General features: G+C 37.5%; 3 protein-coding genes and 1 long non-coding RNA gene across 14 annotated transcripts; 2 read left to right on the forward strand and 2 right to left on the reverse strand.

The window, feature by feature from the left end:
• Positions 1-228: 228 nt before the first annotated feature.
• On the reverse strand, positions 229-9,552 carry Atg13 (Autophagy-related 13). Of its 7 annotated transcripts, none has more exons than XM_089869641.1 (9): positions 9,497-9,552; positions 9,329-9,389; positions 7,763-9,190; positions 7,287-7,473; positions 6,873-7,205; positions 2,304-2,530; positions 2,069-2,230; positions 1,716-2,001; positions 229-769 (listed from the first exon to the last, which is right to left on the reverse strand). In XM_089869641.1, the coding sequence occupies exons 4-9, from the start codon at positions 7,446-7,448 to the stop codon at positions 557-559; spliced, it is 1,383 nt and encodes a 460-aa protein (XP_089725767.1). In that variant the 5' UTR covers positions 7,449-7,473; positions 7,763-9,190; positions 9,329-9,389; positions 9,497-9,552; the 3' UTR covers positions 229-556. The 7 variants fall into 7 exon arrangements, with proteins under 7 accessions (XP_089725767.1, XP_089725766.1, XP_089725768.1 ...); XM_089869640.1 differs by having other exon boundaries at positions 7,763-8,992; positions 9,062-9,190; positions 9,329-9,503; XM_089869642.1 differs by lacking the exon at positions 9,329-9,389 and having other exon boundaries at positions 7,763-8,280; positions 9,497-9,546.
• On the forward strand, positions 4,484-6,522 carry LOC149690101 (uncharacterized). The gene is made up of 2 exons (XR_016383630.1): positions 4,484-6,173; positions 6,245-6,522. It is a non-coding gene; the product is annotated as an uncharacterized LOC149690101 (long non-coding RNA).
• Positions 9,553-11,481: 1,929 nt separating the features above from the next.
• LOC149690102 (NF-X1-type zinc finger protein NFXL1) lies at positions 11,482-17,881 on the forward strand. Of its 5 annotated transcripts, none has more exons than XM_089869632.1 (16): positions 11,482-11,501; positions 12,131-12,369; positions 12,630-12,852; positions 12,934-13,098; positions 13,317-13,426; positions 13,512-13,648; positions 13,710-14,151; positions 14,751-14,981; positions 15,055-15,186; positions 15,298-15,388; positions 15,461-15,581; positions 15,659-15,818; positions 15,918-16,028; positions 16,105-16,236; positions 16,298-16,534; positions 17,341-17,881. In XM_089869632.1, the coding sequence occupies exons 3-16, from the start codon at positions 12,801-12,803 to the stop codon at positions 17,755-17,757; spliced, it is 2,538 nt and encodes an 845-aa protein (XP_089725758.1). In that variant the 5' UTR covers positions 11,482-11,501; positions 12,131-12,369; positions 12,630-12,800; the 3' UTR covers positions 17,758-17,881. The 5 variants fall into 5 exon arrangements, with proteins under 5 accessions (XP_089725758.1, XP_089725762.1, XP_089725759.1 ...); XM_089869633.1 differs by lacking the exon at positions 11,482-11,501 and having other exon boundaries at positions 11,532-12,369; positions 12,630-12,696; positions 12,779-12,852; XM_089869636.1 differs by lacking the exon at positions 12,131-12,369 and having other exon boundaries at positions 11,483-11,501; positions 12,779-12,852.
• LOC149690103 (acyltransferase PGAP2-like) lies at positions 17,878-26,770 on the reverse strand. The gene is made up of 5 exons (XM_089869649.1): positions 26,315-26,770; positions 23,692-23,944; positions 23,394-23,609; positions 20,871-20,995; positions 17,878-18,082 (listed from the first exon to the last, which is right to left on the reverse strand). The coding sequence occupies exons 1-5, from the start codon at positions 26,510-26,512 to the stop codon at positions 18,059-18,061; spliced, it is 816 nt and encodes a 271-aa protein (XP_089725775.1). The 5' UTR covers positions 26,513-26,770; the 3' UTR covers positions 17,878-18,058.
• Between the last annotated feature and the right edge of the window lie 434 nt (positions 26,771-27,204).

Raw genomic sequence — 27,204 nt, forward strand, 5'->3', positions numbered from 1 at the left:
TTTCAAAATAGGCCAATTTTTTTATAATAAATACCGAACCGAAATATTTTTGAAAGCTGAACTGAAGAATCAATTGTATCTCTTACACAAAAAATTTTCTTTCTAATTAAAATTTCTGTTAATTATAAAAATAGCATCACTAAACCGTCAAGCCCCAACAACGCCTAAAGTTATCAATAATTTACTATGAAAAAATGAAAAATATATATATGGCCTTTACCAGTATGGCCTTTACCAGTCCACCATGGAATGAAAAATCCTTTTATATCTCACTCACGTTCGATTGCATTGTCCCAAAAATTTTAAAACACCACAATATCCATTAAAAAAAATGAAATGGCACGTACGATACAGTTTCATATTAATTAATCCTTTCTTGTGTAGGAACCAACCGCGTTCCAACTTTTTAAAAATCTATATATACGTTTCTGCAAAGGCAAATATTTACGCATCATCACTGCACCCACCGACACTTTTTTTGCGCTTAATCACTTCTTAAGTCAAATTTCCTCATAAGAGTTTCTAGTCCACGTTGTATGTTTCTTTATATTATTTATTACTTTAATGTTTCTACCATGCAAAGAGAATCAACAAAATTGTCCAAATCCTCAGCGCTAGTTTCCAACTCCGCTAACTGATTCCTTATTTCGTTTACTTGCTCTTCAAGCGTTGGTTGTTGAGCAAAAGAGACTAGAGGTGGCGCCATTTGAAAATCACGGAAAAAGGCCCCGAGATCACCATTGCCCTCACAATCGGCGAAAGGAGGTTTCTGTTATCGCAGAAAAATAACGAAAATTAATTAATAAAGTTAGCTCAAAGAAAAAAAAAAGTTAGCTCAAAGAAAAAAAAAAGTTAGCTCAAAGAAAAAAAAAAGTTAGCTCAAAGAAAAAAAAAAGTTAGCTCAAAGAAAAAAAAAAGTTAGCTCAAAGAAAAAAAAAAGTTAGCTCAAAGAAAAAAAAAAGTTAGCTCAAAGAAAAAAAAAAGTTAGCTCAAAGAAAAAAAAAAGTTAGCTCAAAGAAAAAAAAAAGTTAGCTCAAAGAAAAAAAAAAGTTAGCTCAAAGAAAAAAAAAAGTTAGCTCAAAGAAAAAAAAAAGTTAGCTCAAAGAAAAAAAAAAGTTAGCTCAAAGAAAAAAAAAAGTTAGCTCAAAGAAAAAAAAAGTTAGCTCAAAGAAAAAAAAAGTTAGCTCAAAGAAAAAAAAAGTTAGCTCAAAAAAAAAAAAAAAAAAAAGTTAGCTCAAAAAAAAAAGTTAGCTCAAAAAAAAAAGTTTGCTCAAAAAAAAAGTTAGCTCAAAAAAAAAGTTAGCTCAAAAAAAAAAGTTAGCTCAAAAAAAAAAGTTAGCTCAAAAAAAAAAGTTAGCTCAAAAAAGAAAAAAGTTAGCTCAAAAAAGAAAAAAGTTAGCTCAAAAAAGAAAAAAGTTAGCTCAAAAAAGAAAAAAGTTAGCTCAAAAAAGAAAAAAGTTAGCTCAAAAAAGAAAAAAGTTAGCTCAAAAAAGAAAAAAGTTAGCTCAAAAAAGAAAAAAGTTAGCTCAAAAAAGAAAAAAGTTAGCTCAAAAAAGAAAAAAGTTAGCTCAAAAAAGAAAAAAGTTAGCTCAAAAAAGAAAAAAGTTAGCTCAAAAAAGAAAAAAGTTAGCTCAAAAAAGAAAAAGTTAGCTCAAAAAAGAAAAAAGTTAGCTCAAAAAAAAAAAAAAAAAAAAAATTTCCGAAAAATGTCGTACCAATTCCACTAAAACAAAGTCATCACTAGAGGAACCATCGCTACCAACGGAATGAGTCCCATTACTTTCCTGAGTACCACCAGAATTGGATTCTGTCGGGACTTTAATGTCCGGAGTTGCAGATAAAGATACGGGTTCCGTTGTAATAATTTGCTTTGACTTTTGTAGATCTTCTTTGAGAACTGTTAAAAACGATGTTTCCGGTAGCAAATATGGCGAGATATCAGATTCTTTCGAACTTGGTGCGAAAGCCCCTAATCTTTTATGATCAGGCAAATCCATAAATCTACAAAAGAACGAAGAAAAATAATTGGTAGCGTAGTTTTGATACAAATTAAATTTATTTTTAATACCCATTTATTGAATCAGCTCCACCATTTTCTTTATTTTCTTTGACACCATTTATATTGTGTTGTTCTTTTAAACCATTTGGAGATGCCACTTCCGTTCTTGTTTGGCCATTTGTTTCGTGGTTTGAAAGTGCCTTGTTTTTTGGTATATCCATTGAAGGACTTCTACAAATTAATTAATTTCGTAACTTTTATCCAGAATTAATTAATAATTGCAACGCTGTTGCTTGATATTCACTTTGGATCTGGTGAGGCTGCGTTTGAATAACAGTGAAGTTGCTTCGGACTCATATCCGGTTTAAAATAGTCACTTTTCATCATGCTCGTTATGGGACAATCCCGTGACGTTTTTTGAGGTGAAATCGTCATTTTTGTACGATACATGACACTGAGTGTGATAGTACCCATGGGTGTTCCTACTTCTCCGACTCTGGCTTGTTGGTAGCCTTCTCCCAACAGGTAAATCTATTGAAAATATGAACTCATTAGGCAATTACAAACAACACCAAAATAATTATTGATACATTTAGGAAACTATATAAACATGGTTAAATATCTACCGGTGATCAAAATATGACTACTAATAGCCCGATATATTATATTTACTCAGTAATTGATATCGCAACTACCAGTACCATAGACGGCTCTTTACACAGAAAATGATAAAACTCCCATTTTTTAGCCACATCGTATGATGTACATCTACGATGAGGCTCTTAGTTTGACCTGCCCTGTTGTTGTAGTAGTAGTAGGGGTGTCACAGTCCTGCCTTTGGCAGTATCAAATTTTTGTTCGTCATTTTTGAACGTCGAGAGAAAATATTTTTCTTTTCAGTTAACGTTACAGTTCACAGGTGGAGTTTTAAACTTAATACAGGGAAGAAATTATTTTTTTAACTTTTCTTCCTCCATGGTGAATCGAACCGCGGACCTTTCATTTGCCAGCCCAGTACTATACAGTCTCGCCTAAAATCGCTTGTTAAGAAACGGTCTCGAATAAAGCGGTATACTCGGAGAGAGGGGTTATCCACTCATTAGGGTAGGTATAGAGGGGCTATTCACTCGTACGATGTGGCTACTATTACGAGCCCTTAGGTCGTCTTGTTTTTACTACTAAAACTGTATGATCTAACGTAAAATTCAAGGTCGTCATTCTAAAAACAAACATGCTATTAACGTGAGCATAAGTTTATAAGATATGCTCCATAAGTTAGTCAGTGGTTACTGACAGTTTGTCATGACGTGACGTAGGTGAAACGACATAAATTCTCGTAAAGCGATGCCTGGTGAGGCGCTGTCAAAGGCTTAATTAGCACAGACTAAATAGGAAAATGGACCGCAAAACCGCCTGTAGTCAATTCTCGCTTCCGTCGTTCTCGAACTAGCTCTCAGTACTCAGTAAGTCTCTAGCAATACGAAGTATAGGAAGTGGCATACTTATGGTACATATCTTATAAACTTATGATATAAGATATAGGCTTTTGTTATTTTGTTCCGTACGTTATCATGTCTCTTAACTGACGCGACTTTTCATTTGATTAAGGGTAAAAAAAATGTCGCGTTCTGATCAGACTATATTCTGGCACTATCTATGTTTTTTATGAGATGTTTATTTCGAACTTGGATAGTAAAAATATACGGCATACAGTAGACAAACCATAAAATTCACACTATCCCATATCCTTCATATTCACGAGATCTTTAATTTATTACAATGGTAACTTCTATGTTTCTGTTTACTTTGACAATAAAGGTTGTAAATGAAACCAAACCACACACTCCCCTTAACACTCAAATACACATTAGTCACTTAGCAACCTCGAGCTAATCAACTTCCGTTAAACGCCTCAGTAAGTATAGACAAAGCTGCGCAAAACAAAATACTTAAAAATAGAAAGAATTGCCAAGCGTATAAAGAAAAACATCAATTTAGGAAAAAAAAAAAACAGTATTAATGTAGAAGTTGAGGATATTGCGGCGTAAACTTAAAATTTCCTTAAAAATTACTGATGCGAGCAATAAGTTATAATTATTCTTACTTTTATTAAAAACACGTTGTTAATCGTTTACTTCCATCCTTTTTTTTTAACAATTTTATAATAGCTTCGCACGTACAAGATAGATCACATTAATCAATTATCTTTTCAGTAACAATTACCGGTAATCTACTAAGAATACTTTGAACACCAAACAATGTTTCAGTTTGATAACGTAATCAATCAGGGTGCTGGTGGATTTTTAACTAGCATATATGTTAATTTGTAGAGTTCAACGATAAAATATAAGCACTTTGCTTTCAAAATACACTATCACAGCTAGCGTATTTATTCAATTTACGCAGTAACTAGAACATAAGCGTGTATCATATGGGGTAGCTAACCTCTCATTCTGATTAAAGGTGGGATTATAAAAGCAAAGGCGTCGTCGAGTGATAAGGCCAGGGCCGCTGATCTAGTCAGAAATATGGAAAACGTGGCTGGCCTTGATACTTAACACATACATACATACAGTTGGAGCCAATAAACCCAGCTATAGATGGAATATTAATATTTCCACCCTTAATTCCGATTTTGCAATAGAAATTTGGATCTTTATTATAAATTAAAGTCTCATTTGAATTGAGGTTTACATTAATATATTAATATGCGCGGGCAGGAATACCATCTTAATACCACCATATATCCCTTGCTAATTTCTGTACGGGTTTTGTGGGCCGTACTTTTGTACGTCATAATTTTGACGTCTTTCTGGGATTTCATTGGTTCATACCAGCGTCGAGGTCAGGTAGCGAGGTAAAATTCGTTACACATAATGATTAGTCTAGCTCTTCCCACAAAACCCGCCTGGATATGTTGAGACTTTGGCTACATAATGGTTGGGCTGTACTTGTGTACTAGGCATCACGCGTCATAATTTTGACGTCTTTCTGTGATTTCATTGGTTCATAGTGCCGCGATGCAAGGGGCACGCGCAAAGTTCAACAAGCAGAGATACAGATTATTTGCGAGGTAAAATTCGTCATACCAGAAGGGGATAATAGAAGAAGGATGACACTCTGTATCCTCTTAATGCTATAGTTATGTAACGTCATTCTTCCAAGGCTCACCCTTTTAGTTTGCTTTCCCGCTCATCAAACTACAAATGGGCATCGCACCGTAAGGTGAAATCTGTAATTGTTTGGCACTAAATCCCCAGCAATCATCCCACCGCTCAGACAAAGTAGTGCGGGTTGTTGAAGGTTTAATCGACGCGCATGCGTTCTAAAGGTAATTTCAATCAGCTGTCTGCTGTGAGACTGTGACAGTATAGCCTAGGCCTAGTACAAAATCTGTGAAGACTACATGTGATTGCCCATGAATGTGATAAAATAGTAATATGAAAAATGGATAAGGAATATGATTATGACGAATTCGTGAAACAGAAAGATGAACGTAAAACAATACTACAATGTTGGAAGAGCCAAGGACGTTTGAAAACGTTTGTTTGCAACATGATGGAAGAGTATGCGGTATTATTCGTAGGTTTCAGATAAAAATTGCACTAGGTCGATACCGAAGGCGAAACTAAAATCGTTTTTTACGCGGCATTATGAAACTAATTACAGTTTTAGACTTAAGTTTTAATATAATTTACCATAATTCAGCAATTACCCGCACTACTACGGCGCCATTTTCCACCACGTAAGCGCGGCTACCAATGATATTGCCCTAAATTTACTCCCATGATGCTCAGTAATTTGTACTGCTTTCCAATATCTCTTGTCGCTTCTATGACGTCATGCGAACATCCTATTGGTTACAAGCAAGCCACGTGATACTCGATACTCATTTTACATAGCATGCAGGCGGGAAGGTATGATTGACTTAAAGCTATTAACTTTTTGATATCTATTTACTTTTGCCTATATTATAGCATAAGTTCATAAGGTATGTTCAGTAAGTTTATCACTGGCTACTAAGAGCTTGTCATGAAGTAGATGAAACGTCATAGGTTCTCTTAAAGCGACGCCTGGTGAGGCACTGTGAAAGGCTTAGTACAGACTAAATAAGAAGATGGGCTGCAAAAAACGCGTGTAGTCAATTCTCACGTCGTTCTCGAACTAGCTTTCAGTAAGTCCATAGCATTACGAGGTATGTAATGTCATACTTATGGAACATAACTCATAAACTTATGATTATAGGCTGAGTTCAGCGTAATATCTCAACGTCTGCTAAACCAAACCACTTTCCCCTATGGGATTAGTCAAATTCTCACAGAAGGGTAAGGTTTGGTAGGGATAAGAGGTTCCTCACATCACATAAAGGTATGGTTCGGTAGCGGTAAGAGGTTCAATTTAGCAGACGCCACTAAAACAATGGCGGATGGCGCAGTAGTCCTCGTTTTTAAGACAAACTAAATGCTAATTATTTTGTAATAAGAGGTAATTTTTTTTCCTTTCCTTTTATATTTAGAGAAAGGTCATTCTTCTAAGGTATAATGTTATGTTGCCTGAACCTTGAACCTTCCTTTAAATTTGTTCACAACAGAATTATTGGATATTTCACAAAATAGCATTGCCTATAACTACAAAGGTGGGCCAGCTAAAATATGCCAACCCGAGTCCTGTTGAACCAAACTGAACAAAATAACCAAATCTAATTTAACGTTAACTGAACAAAATTACAACATATATTTTAAAACTAAACGAACCTTAATCTAAAGTGAACCTAACAAGATCTAAAGCTAAGAAGAAACTAAAATACTAGAAACACAATTTGGTTCAGAACCCCCAACAACGCTGCAATTTGGAAAAATTCAATTTATCTCACCTGCGGTTCACCCATATAGACACGATAGCAGATAACGTAAGAATCAGGTCCTTGTCTGCACGATAACTTGTACGCGGGTGTCACTCTCGTAGCAGCGATTAAGGATTTAAGTAGCAAACTCATACGGTTATAAACGGAATAAGGAACTCTGTTAGTTTGATCTACTTCTTCCCTAATGCCCAAACTCCACGTTTCAAGGACCAACATATCTCCTTCCACAGTTTTTAAGGATATTTCTACACACATATTTAATCCAATTGTCAACATCTGGGCACCCAAAGCTTTCTTCGCTTCACTTTGTACATCTGGCAAGTCGTGTATCGAAAGATTGAACTTTGGGGGAAAAAAATAAATAAAATTCTTAATTAATCGTTAAATTGACAAATTAAGTTTTAAAAACGGGGGGGGGCTTACCCAATCAGAAACGGTAGAATGAGGATTACACGAAGTGCTAATTTTTTCACCAAGACGAGATTGAACAATAACTTGAGTAGCTTTTAACGCGAGAAATCGGGTAAATTTTTCAATCTCCCGTCTTTCATGGGTGCTAATTTTAGAAGTCATTTTGACACGCATTGGAATGCTGGTTACAGAGCTTCAACTTTATTCAAATAAGAAAACTATAGTTTAATTAAAAAACCTCACCAAATAACTTAAAAAATTAAACTAAAGAAGCTTTAACGTCGGTATAAGTATAGACTAATGGCACCCCATGTTATTTGTCCATAGACTTTAATACAGTCAAAGCTGGGAAACTGCCATTACTCAACAACAACAACCCATAATGAAATAAATAAGTCTTGGCCCTCATCATGTGTGTAAATATCATTTCAAGGCCCAAAAACAATTTGATAATTTCTTCTAGAATAGAATAAAGCCTTGGTTTTTACCTTAGTAATGCAACGTGCAACTTGCAAGGCCGTTTTATTCCAAAAGCTTTCACTGTGTTAATTTGTATCTTTAAACGAATTTACAACACGAGTATCTCGACTTCGTAATTGCAAACCACGACATTAACCTCCACATGTTGACCGGAATAATAGCGTACAAATTTCCTTCGTTATATTTGGAGGTGTAAATTTGATTTAACCGTACAATTTCCATTTCGATACGACTGAAAGTAATTGCGAAACTAAAACCAGCGGCGATGTCAACAGTCTACTACGACAAAATGGCGCTAACCGGAGGAGCGAATTACGCGTTTTTATTTTTTTTAAATATCCAGCCGTTTCCGGTTGACGGGCCAATTAAAATACGCCACTTCACAAAACTTGGCGAAAAAAAGCCGTACTGTTTCCGGTTTTTGAGGTTACAGGGCCCGTTTCCAATCCGATTTACGTTTTCAACTCCATGGTTTCAAATTAGCACAGTACCAAAGCCGGTACAGGCCACACAGACAGTCTAGAATCTAGACAGATAAATAAGTAGAGAGTTTAAGCTGTCTATAAAAAACGAACGTCTAGACCTCATTGCACAATTTTTCCCGACTGCGCTAACGCAGGGACTGGGTCACTGGACATTCGAGAGAGAGTTTAACCATGGGTTTAGAAGATATCTGGAGTTCTGAATCAACGCTGTTCTGAACTTCTGTAGACTCTCAAAAGCGCATAGATAAGGGAGTTGAGATGGATTGGAAATGATGATGGGCGACCTGCGGCACCGTATCTCTCCCAATGTACCTCGCGCACGCCCCTACCCTTCGGTAGGCGATTGCTAAGTGCTGCCGCGTAGCGCCATTTTATTTGTATGAGAACTAGCTTCTATTTTTAAGATAGAGGGAGCGGTCCGAGCGCCCTTTACAATTTCGTCCAGTACGACCCTACCTAACCGCTGAGGATGATGGGAGGACTACGGTGCCGTAGGTGGGGGTACAAAGGCAACGCTATAGGTATGGGGGTTTCCACACCATTACTCTCTCCTTCAAGATAAGGAGAATGGAGGGTTTTAACCAGGGAAAAAAGGGGTAAAATGCAAGGGGGGACTATCTCTCTCAAACTTTGGGCTTTCTTCCGAAATTCGTCGCACTCGAGCCTGCATGGGGTGAGTGACGTAGCTGAATGTCTAGGATTAGCTCCAAAACGTGTAAGGCGGGCTCATAGTATGTATGACTTTGTCTGTCTCTATTGAACTTAGGACTTAAAAAGGGTGTTTGCTTCAACTGAGATATTAAACGTGAATTGATACCTTACTATATTAAATAAAACACAACCATGGATATTTTAAAAATTTATTTGCTTCAACTGAGGTTTGCTAAACCGCGCAGTGTAAACCGGCATTATTTGCCTTAGGAAATTCCCAATCAAATACAAAATATCAACCTGTAAGAATTAAGCCTTGGTTAACTACACTTTAGAAATTAGATTACATTGGTTGTCAGTCTAAAATTAACGTGACATGGACAGTGTGAAAACTAAATATTTAAATACTAAATAATAGCCTAATTGGCAATTATTTACCTTGGTTAAACTATGTCGGTAGGATTGCACTTTACGTGACCCACCCAACTAACAATGGTTTCTAGTTAATTGGACCATGAGGAGTCCGAAAAAAATAGTTAAAAAATTATTTGGCCGCCGCAAGTTGGTCAAAAAAATTTTTGAAAATTTTAAAATCCATGCACTTACCGCCATTGAAGTCGCTATCCGCTTAACGCATTCTGCACTCAATCTTGCAAAATAAGCCAGAGGGGACTGTGAAAAGTTGCCGGACTCGCGCCGGAGTTTTATAGCTATGGATTTTTTTAAGCTTACGGAAACATTTATTTCTGATAAAAGGAGGGAAATATAAATGCGAGAAAAACTGAAATGTTTTGGGAAAATCGTTGAATTTTTTGGGAATTCAATAATTGATAACGGTAAATTTTGAAAAAAACCGTCAAATTATTCGGGATTTTTTTTAATTCACTCAACATTATTTTTGGGAAAATGTGTCAAATCCTTGGTAAATATGATTTTTTGTAAAAAAAAAATTTTAAATAAAAGGCGTAGAGAAAAGGTGTCAAAATATAGGGAAATTAGCAAATGTCAACGTCAATATTTTAGAAAAGGAGTCTAGTTTTTTTGCAACTATATTTTGGGAAAGGCGACAAATTATTGAGAAAGAACCAAATGTCAACATCAATATTTTGGAAAAGGCGTCAATTTATTTCAACAATATTTCGGAAAAGGCGGCAAATTATTGGGCAGTTAGCAAATGTCAACATCAATATATATGAGGCGTCAATTTATTTCAACTTTATTTTGGAAAAGGCGTCAATTTATTTCAACTATATTTTGGTCAATTTATTTCAACTATATTTTGGTCAATTTATTTCAACTATATTTTGGTCAATTTATTTCAACTATATTTTGGAAAAGGCGTCAATTTATTTCAACTATATTTCGGAAAAGGCGTCAATTTAATTCAACTATATTTCGGAAAAGGCGTCAATTTATTTCAACTATATTTCGGAAAAGGCGCCAATTTATTTCAACTATATTTTGGTCAATTTATTTCAACTATATTTTGGAAAAGGCGTCAATTTATTTCAACTATATTTCGGAAAAGGCGTCAATTTATTTCAACTATATTTCGGAAAAGGCGTCAATTTATTTCAACTATATTTCGGAAAAGGCGTCAATTTATTTCAACTATATTTAAGAAAAGGCGTCAATTTATTTCAACTATATTTCGGAAAAGGCGCCAGTTTATTTCAACTATATTTTGGTCAATTTATTTCAACTATATTTTGGAAAAGGCGTCAATTTATTTCAACTATATTTCGGAAAAGGCGTCAATTTATTTCAACTATATTTCGGAAAAGGCGCCAATTTATTTCAACTATATTTTGGAAAAGGCGTCAATTTATTTCAACTATATTTTGGAAAAGGCGTCAATTTATTTCAACTATATTTTGGAAAAGGCGTCAATTTATTTCAACTATATTTTGAAAAAGGCGTCAATTTATTTCAATATTTTGGAAAAGGCGTCAATTTATTTCAACTATATTTTGGAAAAGGCGTCAATTTATTTCAATATTTTGGAAAAGGCGTCAATTTATTTCAATATTTTGGAAAAGGCGTCTAGTTATTTCAGCAATATTTTGGAAAAGGCGACAAACTATTGGTCAATTATCAAACGTCAACATCAATATTTTGGAAGTCATTGCAACTATATTTTGGAAAGAGTGCCTATTTTTCGGCAATTTGATAAATGTAAACACCTTTTCCAAAATATCGTCCTTTACATTTACCAAATTCGGGAATAATTTGATGCCTTTTCCAAAGTATCGTCCTTCACATTTATCAAATTCCCGAATAATTTGACACCTTTTCCAAAATATTGTCCTTCAGATTTATCAAATTCAAGAATAATTTGACGGCATTTACCAAAATTTACCGTTATCATTTATCGAATTCCCCAAAAATTCAACGATTTTCCCAAAACATAGCAGTTTTTCTCCCATTATATTTCCGTCTTTTTATCAGAAATGAACAGTTTCAGTAAGCTTAAAAAATTCCATAGCTATATCTCCGGCGCGAGCACGTAAATGTTTCCGGCGCGAGTACGTCAATTTTTCACAGTCCCCCCCCGGCTTATTTTGCAAGATTGAGTGCAGAATGCGTTAAGCGGATAGCGGCTTCAATGAGGGTGAGTGGATTTTGAAATTTTCAAAAAATTTTTTAACCAACTTGCGGCGGCCAAATAATTTTTTAACTATTTTTTTCGGACTCCCCACAGTCTAATTAACTAGAAACCATTGTTAGTTGGGTGGGTCACGTAAAGTGCAATCCTACCACTATGTCAATCATTATATTTTAATATATATGAAATGCAACGGACATGAACCCGAGCGGCGGCCGAGCCGAAGGCCCGAAGCTGATGGGTACTCTACTCGAGACTCTCGGCATGCTCTCGGGTAGAGGATGGGAGAGGCGAGGAGAGGAGAATGGAAAAAAATCGAGGGCAAAAACGCTACGTCTTGTTTTATTTTTTAAGACATTCAGTGACGTCTCTCCTAGGGAAAACATAGGTGTCGTGCCCCCCCACCATCCGTTCCAAAACTCCGAAAAATTACCCCCCATTATAAGCCAACCTATATAAGCGGATGCGAGTTTAAGAACCTTGGGTAAAATGGAGCGTAATTGATGATGGGCGATCTGCGGCAATAAAAGCCTCCCAGTGTACCTTGCACGCGCCCCTACCCTTCGGTTGACGATTGTTAAGTGCCGCCGCGTAGCGCCATTGTATTTGTATGAGAAGGTGCTTCTTTTTTTAAGACACAGGGGGCATCCTCGACGTTTCCATACCTTACGACCCTCCCGAGTCCCGAAACGCTGAGCATGCTGGGAGTATGTGGGGGTACAGACTGCAACGTTATGCTTGGGTATCGAGGTTTCTACTCCATTAATTTCTCCTTCAAGCTGGAATCCTTCACGTTTGTTCCATCCATCAGGAAAGTTTACATGGGCTAGACCAATGAAATAGAATTCACCCGTTGTATGGTATTTGGGACAGGGTGTGTAGAAGTAATAGCGTTTTCCTTTGGGTCCTCGCGGAGCGCTCCCATGGAGGAATAAAACTAGGAGATCCTATTCTTCAAAAACAGTCTTTAACGAAGCTGGAAACTACTACTACCCTTTTTATTGCTCCTTGGGAGCGCTCCGCGAGGACCCAAAGGAAAACGCTATAAGTTTTATCATCAGACTTTTGGTTTTATATCGGAGGCTTAAACTCTCTATTACTTTACTAATGTCGGGAACTTGGGAATGGGAACAGAGCCAGAAGGGGCAAGACAGGAGGCACTTTGATTCGAAATTTCGAATGGTGCGCGCATGAATGAATGGTGCGATGCCGAGAGCCCGAGACCGGCAATTTCTTAACATATTTTGCAAGAAATATATGCTAAATTAATAAATATTCCCAAGTTTTGCCGAATTTTAGTACATTATGGAGTGGGGCAGAGGAAGAGGTCGAGGGAAACGAAATATTCCCCCTGAAAGTAAGAATTCCTTCCTTATGGTCTTAATATAATTCTTAAGGCTTGTTAATGTTAACTCGGACTTCCTTACACATCTTGAAGCAAATGAAAAGGGTATACCTAGACGGTTTGAGGAAGCTTGCGCTCAAATACAAAAGTCTCTAGAAAATTACACAGCCAAATACGAATCTAGTAATGATGATGAAGATTCAGAAGATGAGCAAGAAAATGATAAAATATTGCAGAAAGTCTTTCACGCATATGAAGGTTAGCTAATTCTCAATTCTTACCATATAGAGCTCTCTCAGTAGCTTTAGTGTGACGTCAGCTATGCTATTTGCCCATAGAACCAAAGTGGTACCAAACATGGCCGCCCACTGCCATATCTAAGCCCATGACGTTTTACCTAGGCACTGATGTCACAACTAAGATAGCTCTATTGCTTGGTTGGTACAATTATTAACTGAACGTAATAAATATTACAGGAGAGAGTCAGGGCCATTCTGAAAGAACTCAACAGTTTCTCTCAGAATCTTTGACTTCTGGAGGGATTGTCTGCCTCATTTGTATTGATGCAGTGAAAAAGACTCATTCTGTAAGATACCACTAGTCAGACTGTTTTCGTCATGACGACATGACCCCATGAGTCCTTATAGATTAGTCATATATTTTTATCACAGATATGGTCATGCCACTCGTGCTATGGAATTTTCCATTTGCCGTGCATTCAAAAATGGGCCGCAGATAGTATTCAATCTCAAAAATCTGCCTTAGAAGAGAATACTACAAGTTTTAAACCCATAATTCAATGGTTCTGGTATGTTTCTCCAGGTTTACTTAAGAAAAGTAAAAGAGACTTCAACTAATAACCATTACAGTCCCAAATGCCGACAAGAATATGCGCACGAGGACAAACCAACTACTTATCATTGCTTTTGCACCAAAACCAAAAATCCTGTATACGATCCCTGGCTAGTGCCTCATTCCTGCGGCCAAGTTTGCGGCAAGAATCTTCAACCACAGTGTGGCCATTCTTGTCTTCTACTTTGTCACCCGGGACCTTGTCCTCCTTGCGCCCAAACTGTTAGAGAAACTTGTTATTGCGGCAAACAACAACCTACAGTTAGACGTTGTGGCAAGAAAGGATGGTCTTGTTCCAAACCATGCAATCGTAAACTGTTATGTGGACAGCATCTTTGCGATAAATTATGTCATCAGGGAGAATGCTCCTCTTGCCAGAAGCAAAGTTTGCAAAAATGCCAGTGTGGTAGACAGTCAACTAAGAGACCATGCGCTACTCCAGAGTGGAAGTGTGATAATGTAAGAGACATTGGCGATGGGGAAAAGTTCAATTTAATGTACTTGAAAGGACTGTAAAGCAGGCATCGGTGGGTGGGTAAAAATAATTTGAAAAATGTCACAGGCACCACTTGACGCCAAGTTACAAAAATGCCACATGGAGTGGGACTGGACACCTAGTCCTGATTTTAGACCATTCCTGTAATTACTTGTAGAGAAACCAACGCGCAGGCCAACACGCCAAGAGGCAACGCCAGATGGAGTCAGAGTTGACCAAACGCGGGAGGCTACCCAACTCGCACTGCCCCTACAATAACAATGGAATGGTCTTTTCCCCAATGTGGTAGTTTTCAAAATAAAGAAACTAAGCTTCTTTGAACCACGCCTGTGCTCAGTCACGTGTCTATAACTTATTTCAAATATTTTTTACACACACAAATTTTATTTATGGGCTAAATGGACACTAGTTCGTATTTCCACCATATGTCATTGTATAATTTACGTGTTTAATATAGTGTCCACTTTGTTTTTATGGGTTTGACAAGTCCGCTAGTGCTGTGCCGATGGCACTCTAGCTACTTGTTGTAGTTTAATCCATTAAAATGTAATTGGTTGTTTAGATTTGTGGTAAAGCTTATTCCTGCGGTAACCATAAATGCGAAGTGAAATGCCACTCTGGAAATTGTGGCTTATGCCCCGAATCTGGTGCAAGAACATGTCCATGTGGGAAAACTGAACTCAATCTTCCGTGTACGCAAAAGATTCCACCATGTGGAGATACTTGCGACAAAGTACTAGAGTGTGGCATACACAGATGTGCGCAAAGATGCCACGCTGGTCCCTGTGGAATGGTACGTGTGCCAATGTTCAAATTTCTGCTTAAATCCTGACTATACATTTTGATTGTGTGTGACCACATTCCAGTGCCTTCAAGTTCGAACCAAAAGATGTCGATGTGGTGCGAAAGAAAAGTCTATCCCATGTTCAAAGGATTACACTTGCGAAACCAAATGCAAAAAAACGAGGCACTGCAAGAAACATACTTGCAGCAGGAAGGTAAGACCTCATTTTAGCAAATTCGCTAGTTTTCATCTTTGCTGGCAACTTCGTTCCATTATCGAAATCGAGTCATAAAATGCATAAAGGATGAATAATTTAAATTTTCAGTGTTGCGAGGGAGATTGCCCACCGTGTGAGCAACTTTGCGGTAGAACACTACCGTGTAAAAATCATAAGTGCAACAGTCAATGTCATCAAGGTATACAACAAATCCGCCTTTAATTAAATGTAGTTTGATGACAAGCCCTGTATTTAATTGCTTTAACAACAGGTCCTTGTTACCCTTGCCCCTTAATGGTAGAAGTATCTTGCAATTGCGGTAGAACTAAGTTTAAAGTACCTTGCGGTAGAGAGAAAGTTACCAAACCTCCAAAATGCAAACAGTTGTGCAGGTAAAACTGGTTTTATACCTTCAAGTCACTTAGTGAGTGAACAAATATAAATGTAAGTAATACTTTCGACCGTTTAGAGAATTACCAGTATGTGCTCATCCTTCAAGAGAGCCACACCCATGTCATTTTGGACCCTGCCCTCAGTGCAAACAAATTTGTAGCCGAGCCCTAAAATGTGAACATAAATGTCCCGCTAACTGTCACGATAATGTTCTTGTGAAAATACAGTCTAATATTGTAAGGTTATATTTTGTGGTTATTATTCATAATTACTGGGCATTAGTTAAAGAAACGTAACGTACAGTTTATGCTTATAATGTCTATCAAAATTTGTAGAAAAGAGCTGGACCATGGGAACCTATTCCAGCACCTAAAATAGAAATCAAAACCTTCCCTTGTCCACCTTGTCAAGTTCCAATGCCGTTGGCCTGTTTTGGAAACCACGTTGTTAGTATTTTATCAAGTTTTCAATTTCCTAGAAATAGCTTTTGGAAATGTTCAATGGTTCATCCAAATGTTTTAGAAACACAATTTTGCGTGTTCGGAACTAAGACCTTGGTCTTGCGGACGGCAATGTGGACGAAATTTGTCCTGTTCGAATCACACTTGCAGTCTTGAATGCCACATAGTCGAAAAAGCACCCGATAACAATAGTGTACGCAAATATCTTACAGATTTTAGGAGTGCACAAGTACAAGTTCTTAATTTTCTCACAGGCTGGCGCAAATTGCAAGCCATGCGATGAATCTTGTAGCAAACCGCGACCAAAAGGTTGCACTCACGCTTGCCTTAAACCTTGCCACGTTGGCAATTGCAAGCCGTGTCAACAAATGAGCCGCAAAACTTGCTATTGCCAATTGAACAGTGTTTACATTGAATGTGGGAAATGGACAGTTGCCACGAAGGATGAAAGAGAGTCAATGCTTTGCTGTCAAAATAGATGCCCAAAAGAGGTAAAGTATACCTTTTAGATCAAAGCGCGGGTCACGTGGTTCCCCTACAAGTTAATTGACTTTCCTTACGAACTCTTCTTTGGCTTGGCGAAGGCAGGAGGCATTTGTGGGCGGGATTTATAAGTGCACTTATAAATCCCGCCCACTAGCCTTCGAGAAGCCAAACTGGAGTTTGTAAGGAAAATCAAACTTGTAGGGGAACCAGGTGACCCGCGCTTTGATATAAAAGGTGTTAGAAATTCAATCATGAAGAAGGGACTAGCATTAAAGGGAGGGTGAAGTAGAAAATCAAGTGAATTTTTATCGATTATTCTACTAAATATAAGACCAGTCTGCATAGTGAAACATTCAGGAAATACCAACTCCGAATGATTTTAAAATTCAAATTAGGTTCCGATTTTGAGGATAATTTTAAAGAAGGTCCTCCGACCAATCGCGTAACGCCCTGCCTTTTTATTAACAAATTTCTCGTTTCACGCTCCATGTCTCGCGCCATGATTATCACGTCGCGCGCGAATTTTATCAAATCTCGTGATAAATTTCATTCGACACGGAACGTGCCACGAGAATTTTGTTAACAAAAAGGCAGGGCGTTACGCGATTGGTTGGAGGGGCTTGTTTAAAATTATCCTTAAAATCTGAACCTATTTTGAATTTTAAAATCATTCGGAAGTATTTCCTGAATGTTTCACTATGCAGACTGGTCTTATATTTAGTAGAATAATCGATAAAAAATCACTTGATTTTCTACTTCACCCTCCCTTTAAGTAACGAAAAACATCACCCTTTCCCTTCAATATTTTCAGATGGCTTGTGGCCACCGTTGCCCGTTACTTTGCCACGCTGGACCCTGCCCTAATAGAGAATCGTGTAAAAAACGAGTTACTATCAAGTGCCCTTGCAAACGCATCAAGAAAGAAATCAATTGCAGTTCAAAATCTGATAAAAGCGTAATTAAATGCGATGCTAAATGCGCGGAGCAACAAAATAAAGATAGCGCTGATAAAAATCGACAAGATGAGTTGAAAAAGGAGGAAGAAGAAATGAAACAAAAACAGGAGTTAGAAGAATACGCTAGGAAATTTGAGGGCAAAAAGAAACGTCATCGAAAGCAAAGGGATAAGGTCGAGGAGGATGATTCCGAGATGAATGTTAAACTAATCATTTTGATTGGATCTTTGGGTATGGCAGCCTTGGCGGTGATAATATATATCGCTATGTGATAAAGATGAAATATCGAGCGTGGAACTTTGGCTTCTAAACTTTTATTATTATTATATATTATATTATGTTTGAACTTTCAAAAAATAAAAATAGTTTTCTATGAAAATTATTGAAATTAATTAATGATTGGATGAAAATTATTTTAATCAAAGTATGGCTTTACATAATATTAATTCTATACGCGGTATAATTTCAATATGGAAGCTATTTTTCATTAATTTTGGTTCTTTAGAATAGCGTACATTATAAATGCAGCTTATCACAGACATGACTTGGTGTGTGCAATTATAACATTGACGATCAGGGTGGAATGAGCCTCGAAGTCTGAAAAAAACCAATTGTTTAATTTTTAATTACGTGAATTCACAGCGCAGCGAGTAAAAGGCTTTAGTTAGGCAGCATATTTTACAAAGATCTTAATTTTAATACAAAAAAAGTTATAACCAATCAAAAAACCATCCTTATACATTAAAGTCGGTATGAGGTCTTATCTAAGAGAGCTATCGCTCTCCTAGAATAACGCCATGCTCATATTTTTATTTTTACAAATCACGCAAACTGTGCATAAATTTAGGATTTGTTTAAATAAATTTAGAAATTAATCATTTTCGAAATTGTCAAGCAAGTTTCCTTAAGGAAAGTTTTAAGCACATATTCGTGAAAGTTGCGCAACGTTGTTTGATTTACATAAACCTTTCAATATGACGTTATTGAGGGTGAAGGATCCTTTTTGAAAAACATTAAAGAAAGTAATTGGAACTTCATTTATGACGTCGCAGTGACGTTTTTCAAAAGTGATTAACCATGCACCCTCTAAAATGAGTTCCAAGAATGTAAAAAAATTTGCCAATTTTAAACCAAGTAGCTATCTCCTAAAATGGAGCAAGATTTAGGTAAGTCCTCTTTGTGAGTATAATCAGGGTTCATACGACTTTTGGAAAACAAATTTCCCTGAGATTTCCAGGTTTTTCCCGGGTATGGAGTATCCTATGGAGCAAATGTTAACCAAGGAGGGGGGCAAATAGGACTATAACATACTCGAAGGACATCCCCGTATCTCTAGTAGAACCAGAGTTATGAGCCCCCAAAGTTTAGTGTAATGTTAATCCTACGGAGGGGATATTTATGAATATTTTGCTTAATAACTCGGCCCCTGTTTGACGCAAATTTCCCTGATTTCCCTGAATTTTACTAAAAATTCGAAATTTCCCTGAGTTTTCCCTGAGGTTTTTGTCAACTATTTATTTCCCTCCCTGATTTTTCCAGGTTTGTATGAACCCTGTATAATCTGTTGAACTAAACGAACAGTACGTCACTTGCGATGTTTTGCCCCTGCATATGCAAGGACAGCTAGATTACAAACGTTTTTACAATCTTGGGCTCAGTGTGAAATTCTCATTCAACTCAAATGTGTCAATACAGGAAGAAAAGTGTTTATCAATGAAATTTGAAACTTAAAAGGATTTATATAAAAAAAAGAGATTCTAAAAGTATAGAAGTGATATGAAAATAACCCACCAAACATAGATTAGAAAATACAAGAGATTTTTAACAGGCAACTCCTGGATTAACGATCTTTTCAATTACAAATCTCCGCTGCGATAGAAACACACGTATATTCTTCATAGTAAAAATTCAAAACTTTAATCGATTATAATAGAGTGATGAATGCTAAGTTACACATTAGAGGAAAAATTCTTTCACCCATAGAAAAAGGCACTTGTTTATAACGTAACAGGCTATATATATATATATATAGTATTAGGCCTTTTTCAAAATTTTTAATTTCTAATTTCTATAATTTTAATCTTTCTATTAACTCATACGATAATAGAGTAATGGCACCTCCCTGCCTTTGGCTACGTTACGCTCTATGAGAAATTAACATGGAGTGCCACTACTCTATGGCTTGGATATTAACAAACGAAAAAGAGACTAGGAGATTCACAGGGTAGGGCAAGTATATATAAAGGAGTTTCGAGATTACCTAACGCTTTTTAGAAAGCTGTTTTGTCAAAGCTACAAAGTACAATGTACCGATAGCGTAAGTTCATAAGGTATGTTCACTAATCATACTTCGTAATGCTGGAGACTTACTGAGAGGTAGTTCGACAACAACGCCAGAATTGCATGACTACACTAAGCCTTTGACAGCGCCTCACCGGGCATCACTTTACAAGAATCTATGACGTTTCACAAACGTCACTTCATGAAAAGCTCTCGTTAACTTATTTGAACATGTCTTATGAACATACGCCGATAGGGAATGGCAACCACAGTGCCAATAACTAAGCTACGTCGATAGCAAGAAGTGATATCTAGTATATTAGGGAGAAGGTTTAAGATGCCTATAAGTATTCGCGCGCCATAGTCCCAGTCCCCCTTTCAAAATACAAGGGGGGACGTAAAAGGAGGCCGGGCTATTTCGCAGCCTCTCCTTAGTCGGAAAATATGACTGTAATTTTCATCATTCGCGTCGCGCTGACGTGAGTTTTCAAGACCCAATGAGATGCTGGTTGTAATTTAGAGGCGGGCGGGGATTAACTCTGGACCTACTATACGTTTGGACTGGAGATAAAGCTAGAAATGTGGATGAATGAATTTATACCTTCTCCCTAATAAACTAGATATCACTTCTTGTCGATATCTTAAAAGTGACGCTCGTAAATACCGTGTATAGAAGTACTAACGTTTAATTTAAATTGCACATTTCTTTTTTTTAATTTCATATCTAAACACTGCTAATAGTGTTAAAGCTAACTGCCATTATTTTTAACAGAAAAAATATTGTATATATTTTGATAAAATCTATATAAGATAAAATTATAACAATTTAATATTAAATTTTCAGTCTACAAAATTTGAGCTTTTTATCACAACCTAAAAAGTGAAATACTATAAACTAATTATAATAGGCTGTATGAAGGCCTCTTTCATTATAAATAAAATGGACTTTTTTTAGTTTACTTTAAAAACAACATGCTAACAATATAACAACGTAAGTATACCATTTCTTCATAGGTATAACAACATATAGAAAATCAGATCTAACGCGTATGAATTGTAACAACTTTTAAAAAATATTGTATGGAGAGAAATATTTTTAGCTAACCTTCTCCGAGGAACCGTAGTTACCAACTGTCAGGTATAGATCATTGAAATCCCAGCAGGCCGTCAAATGAAATGCCATATTGGTCAGCACCACAACATATTCCGATAATGCAAACATTGTATACACTGAAAAAGAACCACCAGTCAAATTTAGGCTGAAAACGCGCCCATTTGACAAAACTGGCTTCCTCGCAACTTAGGAAAATACTCCAACCCCTAGTTTCCCAAATGTAATCTAGGCTTTTGTCTATGAAGGGATTTCCACACTAAGCCTGTGGCTTATTTACAGGTAGGTCCCTTTACAATGCATAGAGGGGTGGTGGCAAGCCCCTATGCCACAGCTAACCTACAGCGCCCTATACTAACTATTACCGTTAACCTCTGCAAGTTTTGATGGAAAAGAGAAACCGGGTTAGACCGCGGAGGAAAACTCCTTTTAACAAGCGGGGAGAGAACTTGCAAACTCTACGCAGAAGAATTTGTTCCCAGATTTTCACCCGTGCCACAGTCCGGGATCCCACCCGGGATCCTCTTGCTGCGAGGCGAAAGCGCTAACCGCTACGCCACCCCACTCTTTAGGACTTTTTTTTTTTTTTTTTAAATTAATCTACTTGGACATCATTGTAAACAAGATAGTGCTCTTAATGATTGTTTCCAATAAACAAAGCCTTTATTATTATTATTATAGAGACCCTATGGTCTTGGGTAAACTCTGTAAGATACGCGTTTTTATTGTGGAACTTCTATCTTAAAGCAAAGTGCGGGTCCAGCGGATCCCCTACAACTTGACTTTCCTTACAAACTCCAGTTTTGGCTTGGCAAAGGCTAGTGGGCGTGGTTTATAAGTGGACGTATAAATCCCGCCCACAAATGTCTTTTGCCTTCGCCATGCCAAAACTGGAGTTTGTAAGGAAAGTCAACTTGTAGGGGATCCGCTGGACCCGCGCTTTGCTTTAAGCGAAGGAAAGAACTCTACTGGAGTACTGGGGGAAGTTTGAAGAGACACGCCCCTTTGTGGGTTTTTACTCTATTCAATATTTAGCACTTCCCGACTTGAATGTGATTAAATAAATAGAAGGCCGCGACCTTTTAATAGTATTTGTATAAACGCCATTGACAATTCGTTCAGTCGCCCCTACGTGTTCTTGAAACTAATGGAAACTGAAGTAAATTTTTAACTCTTTGGTCTGTTCTGAACTTCTGACCCCCATCTAGTGCTCGAATAATCGAGGGGCGGAGTTAACTGGCCCGCTAAGACTTGGTAAAGGCTAGTTTTAGCACCACTATCACTATGTGAACGATTTTTTGTTGGTTCGTTTGGGTTTTTCACTGTTACTTCGACAACAACCGAAGAAGCGTGGCTGGGTAGCAAAAATCTTAGTTTAGAAGGACAAAACTATTTCAGATAAAGGGACACTCAAGTACAACTTGTGGTGACATCTTGTGGCGCAAAAATATAAAAGACCCATTCATGAAGAAAAATTTGGGATATAAAAGGTTTGTAAACCATTGCGGACTCTAAGATACAAGATGGAAGGGCATTTACCCCTGTACATTCCCTTCTTCAGGGTTCATACAACTTTTGGGAAACAAATTTCCCTGAGATTTCCAGGTTTTTCCCCACATACTTCCCTGAATTTTCCAGAGTTACGAGCCTCCAAAGTTTAGAGTAATGCTATTCCTATGGAGGGGGTTGTTTGTTTACGTTTTTGCTTAATTACTCGGCCCCTGTTTGTCGTAGCCCTAAGTTTTAAGTATGGTTGGATGGGGGACAAATTGGACTATAACATACTAAAAGGACATCCCCGTATCTCTAGTATAACCAGAGTTATGAGCCTCCAAAGTATAGTGTAATGTTAATCCTATGGAGGGTATGTTTACGGACATTTTGCTTAATTACTCGGCCCCTGATTGTCGTAGCCCTAAGTTTTAAGTATGGTTGGATGGGGGACAAATTGGACTATAACATACTCAAAGGACATCCCCGTATCTCTAGTAGAACCAGAGTTATGAGCCTCCAAAGTATAGTGTAATGTTAATTCTATGGAGGGTATGTTCACGGACATTTTGCTTAATTACTCGGCCCCTGTTTGTCGTAGCCCTAAGTTTTAAGTATGGTTGGATGGCGGGCAAATAGGACTATAATTAACATACTAAAAGGACATCTCCCTATCTCTAGTAGAGCCAGAGTTATGAGCCTCCAAAGTATAGTGTAGTGTAATGTTAATTCTATGGAGGGTATGTTCACGAACATTTTGCTTAATTACTCGGCCCCTGTTTGACGCAAATTTCCCTGATTTCCCTGAATTTTACTAGAAATTCGTAATTTTCCTGAATTTTCCCTGAGGTTTTTGTCAACTATTTATTTCCCTGATTTTTCCAGGTTTTCCTGGTTTTCCAGGTTTGTATGAACCCTGCTTCTTAGTTCTGCATTAGGTTAAGAGAATATAGTGCAATATCTTCCCTTCACTCATGAATTGATGTTAAATATCTCGAAAAGTAAATTAAATTCCTAATTTCTTACATCCTGGCTGGCAAAACCGGTTATGTTTTACGAAAAAGAACACGGCTGATAAGGATGCCATAATATTGATAAGTGCCATTAATGACTTCATTTGCAATGACTGAAATTCCTTCGCTGTAAGTGGTTTCCTAGCGGCGATTCTAGGTAAGGAGCAACTCAGTATCATGTAAGTTAAGGCACTAATAACAAAAGTGATAAAACATTTTTCATGGGCAGCTATTCAAAAAGGAAAAAAAAAAAAATATGTTGTTAGTGAGAGTTTAAACAAAATCAACGGATCAAACTCAAAACATCTTACGATAATTTTCGGACGATGAGATATAAGTTAAACCAATTAGGCAAGAATTTTCAATTATGTGTAAGGCTGAAGTTACAGTAGCCAGAAAACCCCATAATGGTTCATCGATTAAAAGTTTCTTGTAATATTTCCGATACATGGCCGCTACTAGGAAACGAGGGGCTGCGTGAACTCCTATTCCAATCCTCCAAACATATTTCTGAGGAACAAATCCACCAATTGCTGCGCTTATGGAAGGAAGCAGGTTAAAAACCTAAAAAAAAATTTAAAAAATGAAATTATTATATTGGGGTTTAGTTCAAAAAAATGCCACTAGATGGTCCCATAATCGAGGGGTGGAGTTGACTGGCCCTCTCTAAGCTTAGCAAAGGCTAGTTTTAGCTCCGCCCTCAGGGACGCGTTCTGATTGGCTCCCGCCTTTGGCAAAGTAAAATTTATGTGTAGAAGCATAGCCCACTTGATCACGCGCTCTAGAAGCCCGGCCAAAATATTTTTTTTACATGTTAACTCGCGAATGCGGCGCGACACATAGGTTCGGTCTAAACTTTCAAACCCGTCTGGTTTTAACATGGGCGTCTATGGGAGGGGACCAGTTTTTTAAACGTTTTTGACAATATTAGTGCATCTACTGGTTCAAATCTCTTGAATTTTTAATGAGACGTGTATTGAAAGGTTTGATATTATCCTGTAAAATTTAAAGTCTTCAGCTATAATAGTTTTTTTTTTAAAAAATAAAAATAATCACATAGTAGAGAATTTTGCCCCTTTAATTTCTCTACTATGCGATGATTTTTATTTTTTATAAAAAAAACTATTATAGCTGAAGACTTTAAATTTTACATGATAATATAAAACCTTTCAATACACGTCTCATTAAAAATTCAAGAGATTTGAACCAGTAGATGCACTAATATTGTCAAAAACGTTGAAAAAACTGGTCCCCTCCCATAGAAGCCCATGTTAAAACCAGACGGGTTTGAAAGTTTAGACCGAACCTATGTTATTTTCATTCTTAGGGTCGATTGAGCGGGCTTCTAGAGCGCGTGCAGCCAGCGTGATCAAGTGGGCTATGGTAGAAGATCAGCCACAATGTTAGGGGTACCACAAGAGCCGACATTTGCTTTAAGGGGTTCTTTTTTACAATGATGAAACTTTTATTCTGCCACTAAAGAACTTTTCTTTTACACTCGATCTTTTTCACCTAAAAATGTAACATAGGGACAAGTAGAATCACCCTAAAGTTTTAGAAGAGGAGATAGGTAAGCTGAACCCCTGACTGAACCATACCTAACCTCAAGGGGTCAACCCCTAACCAACTTGTTTGGGTCAGACATTACTCCGTCACTGTGGAACAGCTCAGCGTCGGAAGGACGCTAGAAAAATTTGAAAAAAGGGGAGGAATACTCGGAAAAATGGCGGCGGTGACGTCAGACGAATGACGCTTTTTTGGGGGTATTCCTCACCTATTTTCTAGTGTCCCACTGGACTTGAGCTGTTCCACAATTAGCTAACAGATTTTTCTCACATCCTCCCCCAATAGGGTGTTTCCGCGAGAGTAAAAAGGGAGAAGAAATAGGGGGCGAAAACCGGTTTTCAGGGGATGTCAACATGGCGTCCTAACGTGGCCAGAGCGGGCAGCCGGCAAGGGGAGAGGAAAGGGGGTAGGTAACTTGACGTCACGCGCAAAGACCCTATATCCTAGAAACCCCCCTAGCAATCTGTCCTATGTCAGGGTTCATACAACTTTTGGAAAACAAATTTCCCTGAGATTTCCAGGTTTTTTCCCATATACTTCCCTGAGTTTTCCAGGTTTTCCCGTATATCGAGTATCCTATGGAGCCAATGTTAACGAAGGAGGAGGAGGGGGGGGGGCAAATAGGACTATAACATAATCAAAGGACATCCCCGTATCTCTAGTAGAACCAGAGTAGTGAGCCTCCAAAGTATAGTGTAATGTTAATCCTATGGAGGGTATGTTCAAGAACATTTTGCTTAATTACTCGGCCCCTGTTTGTCGTAGCCCTAAGATTTTAGTATGGTTGGATGGGGGACAAATTGGACTATAACATACTAAAAGGACATCCCCGTATCTCTAGTAGAACCAGAGTTATGAGCCTCCAAAGTATAGTGTAATGTTAATCCTATGGAGGCTCTGTTCACGAACATTTTCCTTAATTACTCGGCCCCTGTTTGACGCAAATTTCCCTGAAATTTACTAAAAATTCGAAATTTCCCTGAGGTTTTTGTCAACTATTTATTTCCCTGATTTTTCCAGGTTTTCCCTGTTTTCCAGGCTTGTATGAACCCTGTATGTCCACTTAAAACTATGATGTATAGAGTAATTTTGGTAGAGAGGGGGAGTGAATTGTGTGTCCCAAACGGGGGGGGCGCAACTTTGTAATAGAGAATACTAGATAATAGATTGCCCCTGTGGCTATTTCATGACATTTCAAACCATAGGTGTAATAAACACCTAATGTGACATGTTCTATTGCTGGAAATTAAGTTTTCATTAATGCTCAAGATTATAAAATCTCTGAACATGCAACCCAACGCAAAACTGTTCATGCAGTGTTATGGTAGGGGCCAATATTTGGGTACGTTTTCCAAGGAGACCACCTACCTTACAATGAGTTGAGGTAGCTTCCTCAAAATTGAATAATAGAGACCATATAACACAAAAGAGGAATGCGGTTAATGGCATGGAGACCGTGGCTAAAGCTATAGTTCTAAATTTCAACTTTATCAAATAGTTATCTGGGTATTTGTGCGATGTCATGACTTTAACACTGGGGTGAATGCTACTCGGATTAAATACCATGCCTGGTTGGTTTACTATAACGCTAAGAGCCAAGGCTTCACCAAAATTAACGACTTTGCTAATTGTTTCAACTTCAACAATTCAATACATTTCTTCGCATTAGACTGACTAACTTCCATTTAATTTCATATATTACGTAAAAAAAATGAAATTTCAATGTTTACTACTGAAAGAAGTTCACGACATACAACCTCTACAATAGACGTTTCCACAAATGATACTTTTACATCTTTCTAATCAATACCCAATGAGCCGCTACAACTGAAGCATGGCCAACTTAGATTACCGGTGGTAGAAGGCCTGCCAACTTCACCCGAGCCCCATGTTAAAAAACGACTAGCAAAATCGCCCCTAGTTCCGACTTTCGCCGTTAGGTGCGCTACCAACCCAGTTTTCCTCCTAATGCTTTTTCTATGGGAAAAAAAATTCGGAAGTGGACTCGGTTTAGAGCATTTTTAAAATATTTACCGATTCTTTTCGTGGCCGAGTTTTAAATGAGAAGTCAAGTAAGTTTTAATCTATATTTTGAGACCTATTTCATAATTTTCCGTCCGTTATTTGACGAGTAATCAACATTCAAAGTTGGGGTTGTTTTTATAAAATGCTCTAAAACCGAGTCCATTTCCGAATTTTTTTCCCATAGAAAAAGCATTAAGAGGAAAACTGGGTTGGTAGCGCACCTAACGGCGAAA

The sequence above is a fragment of the Phalangium opilio genome, unplaced genomic scaffold (genome assembly GCF_054372755.1).
Source record: "Phalangium opilio isolate 3A_F unplaced genomic scaffold, DU_Popi_V2 ptg000031l_1, whole genome shotgun sequence".
NCBI lineage: Eukaryota > Metazoa > Arthropoda > Arachnida > Opiliones > Phalangiidae > Phalangium > Phalangium opilio.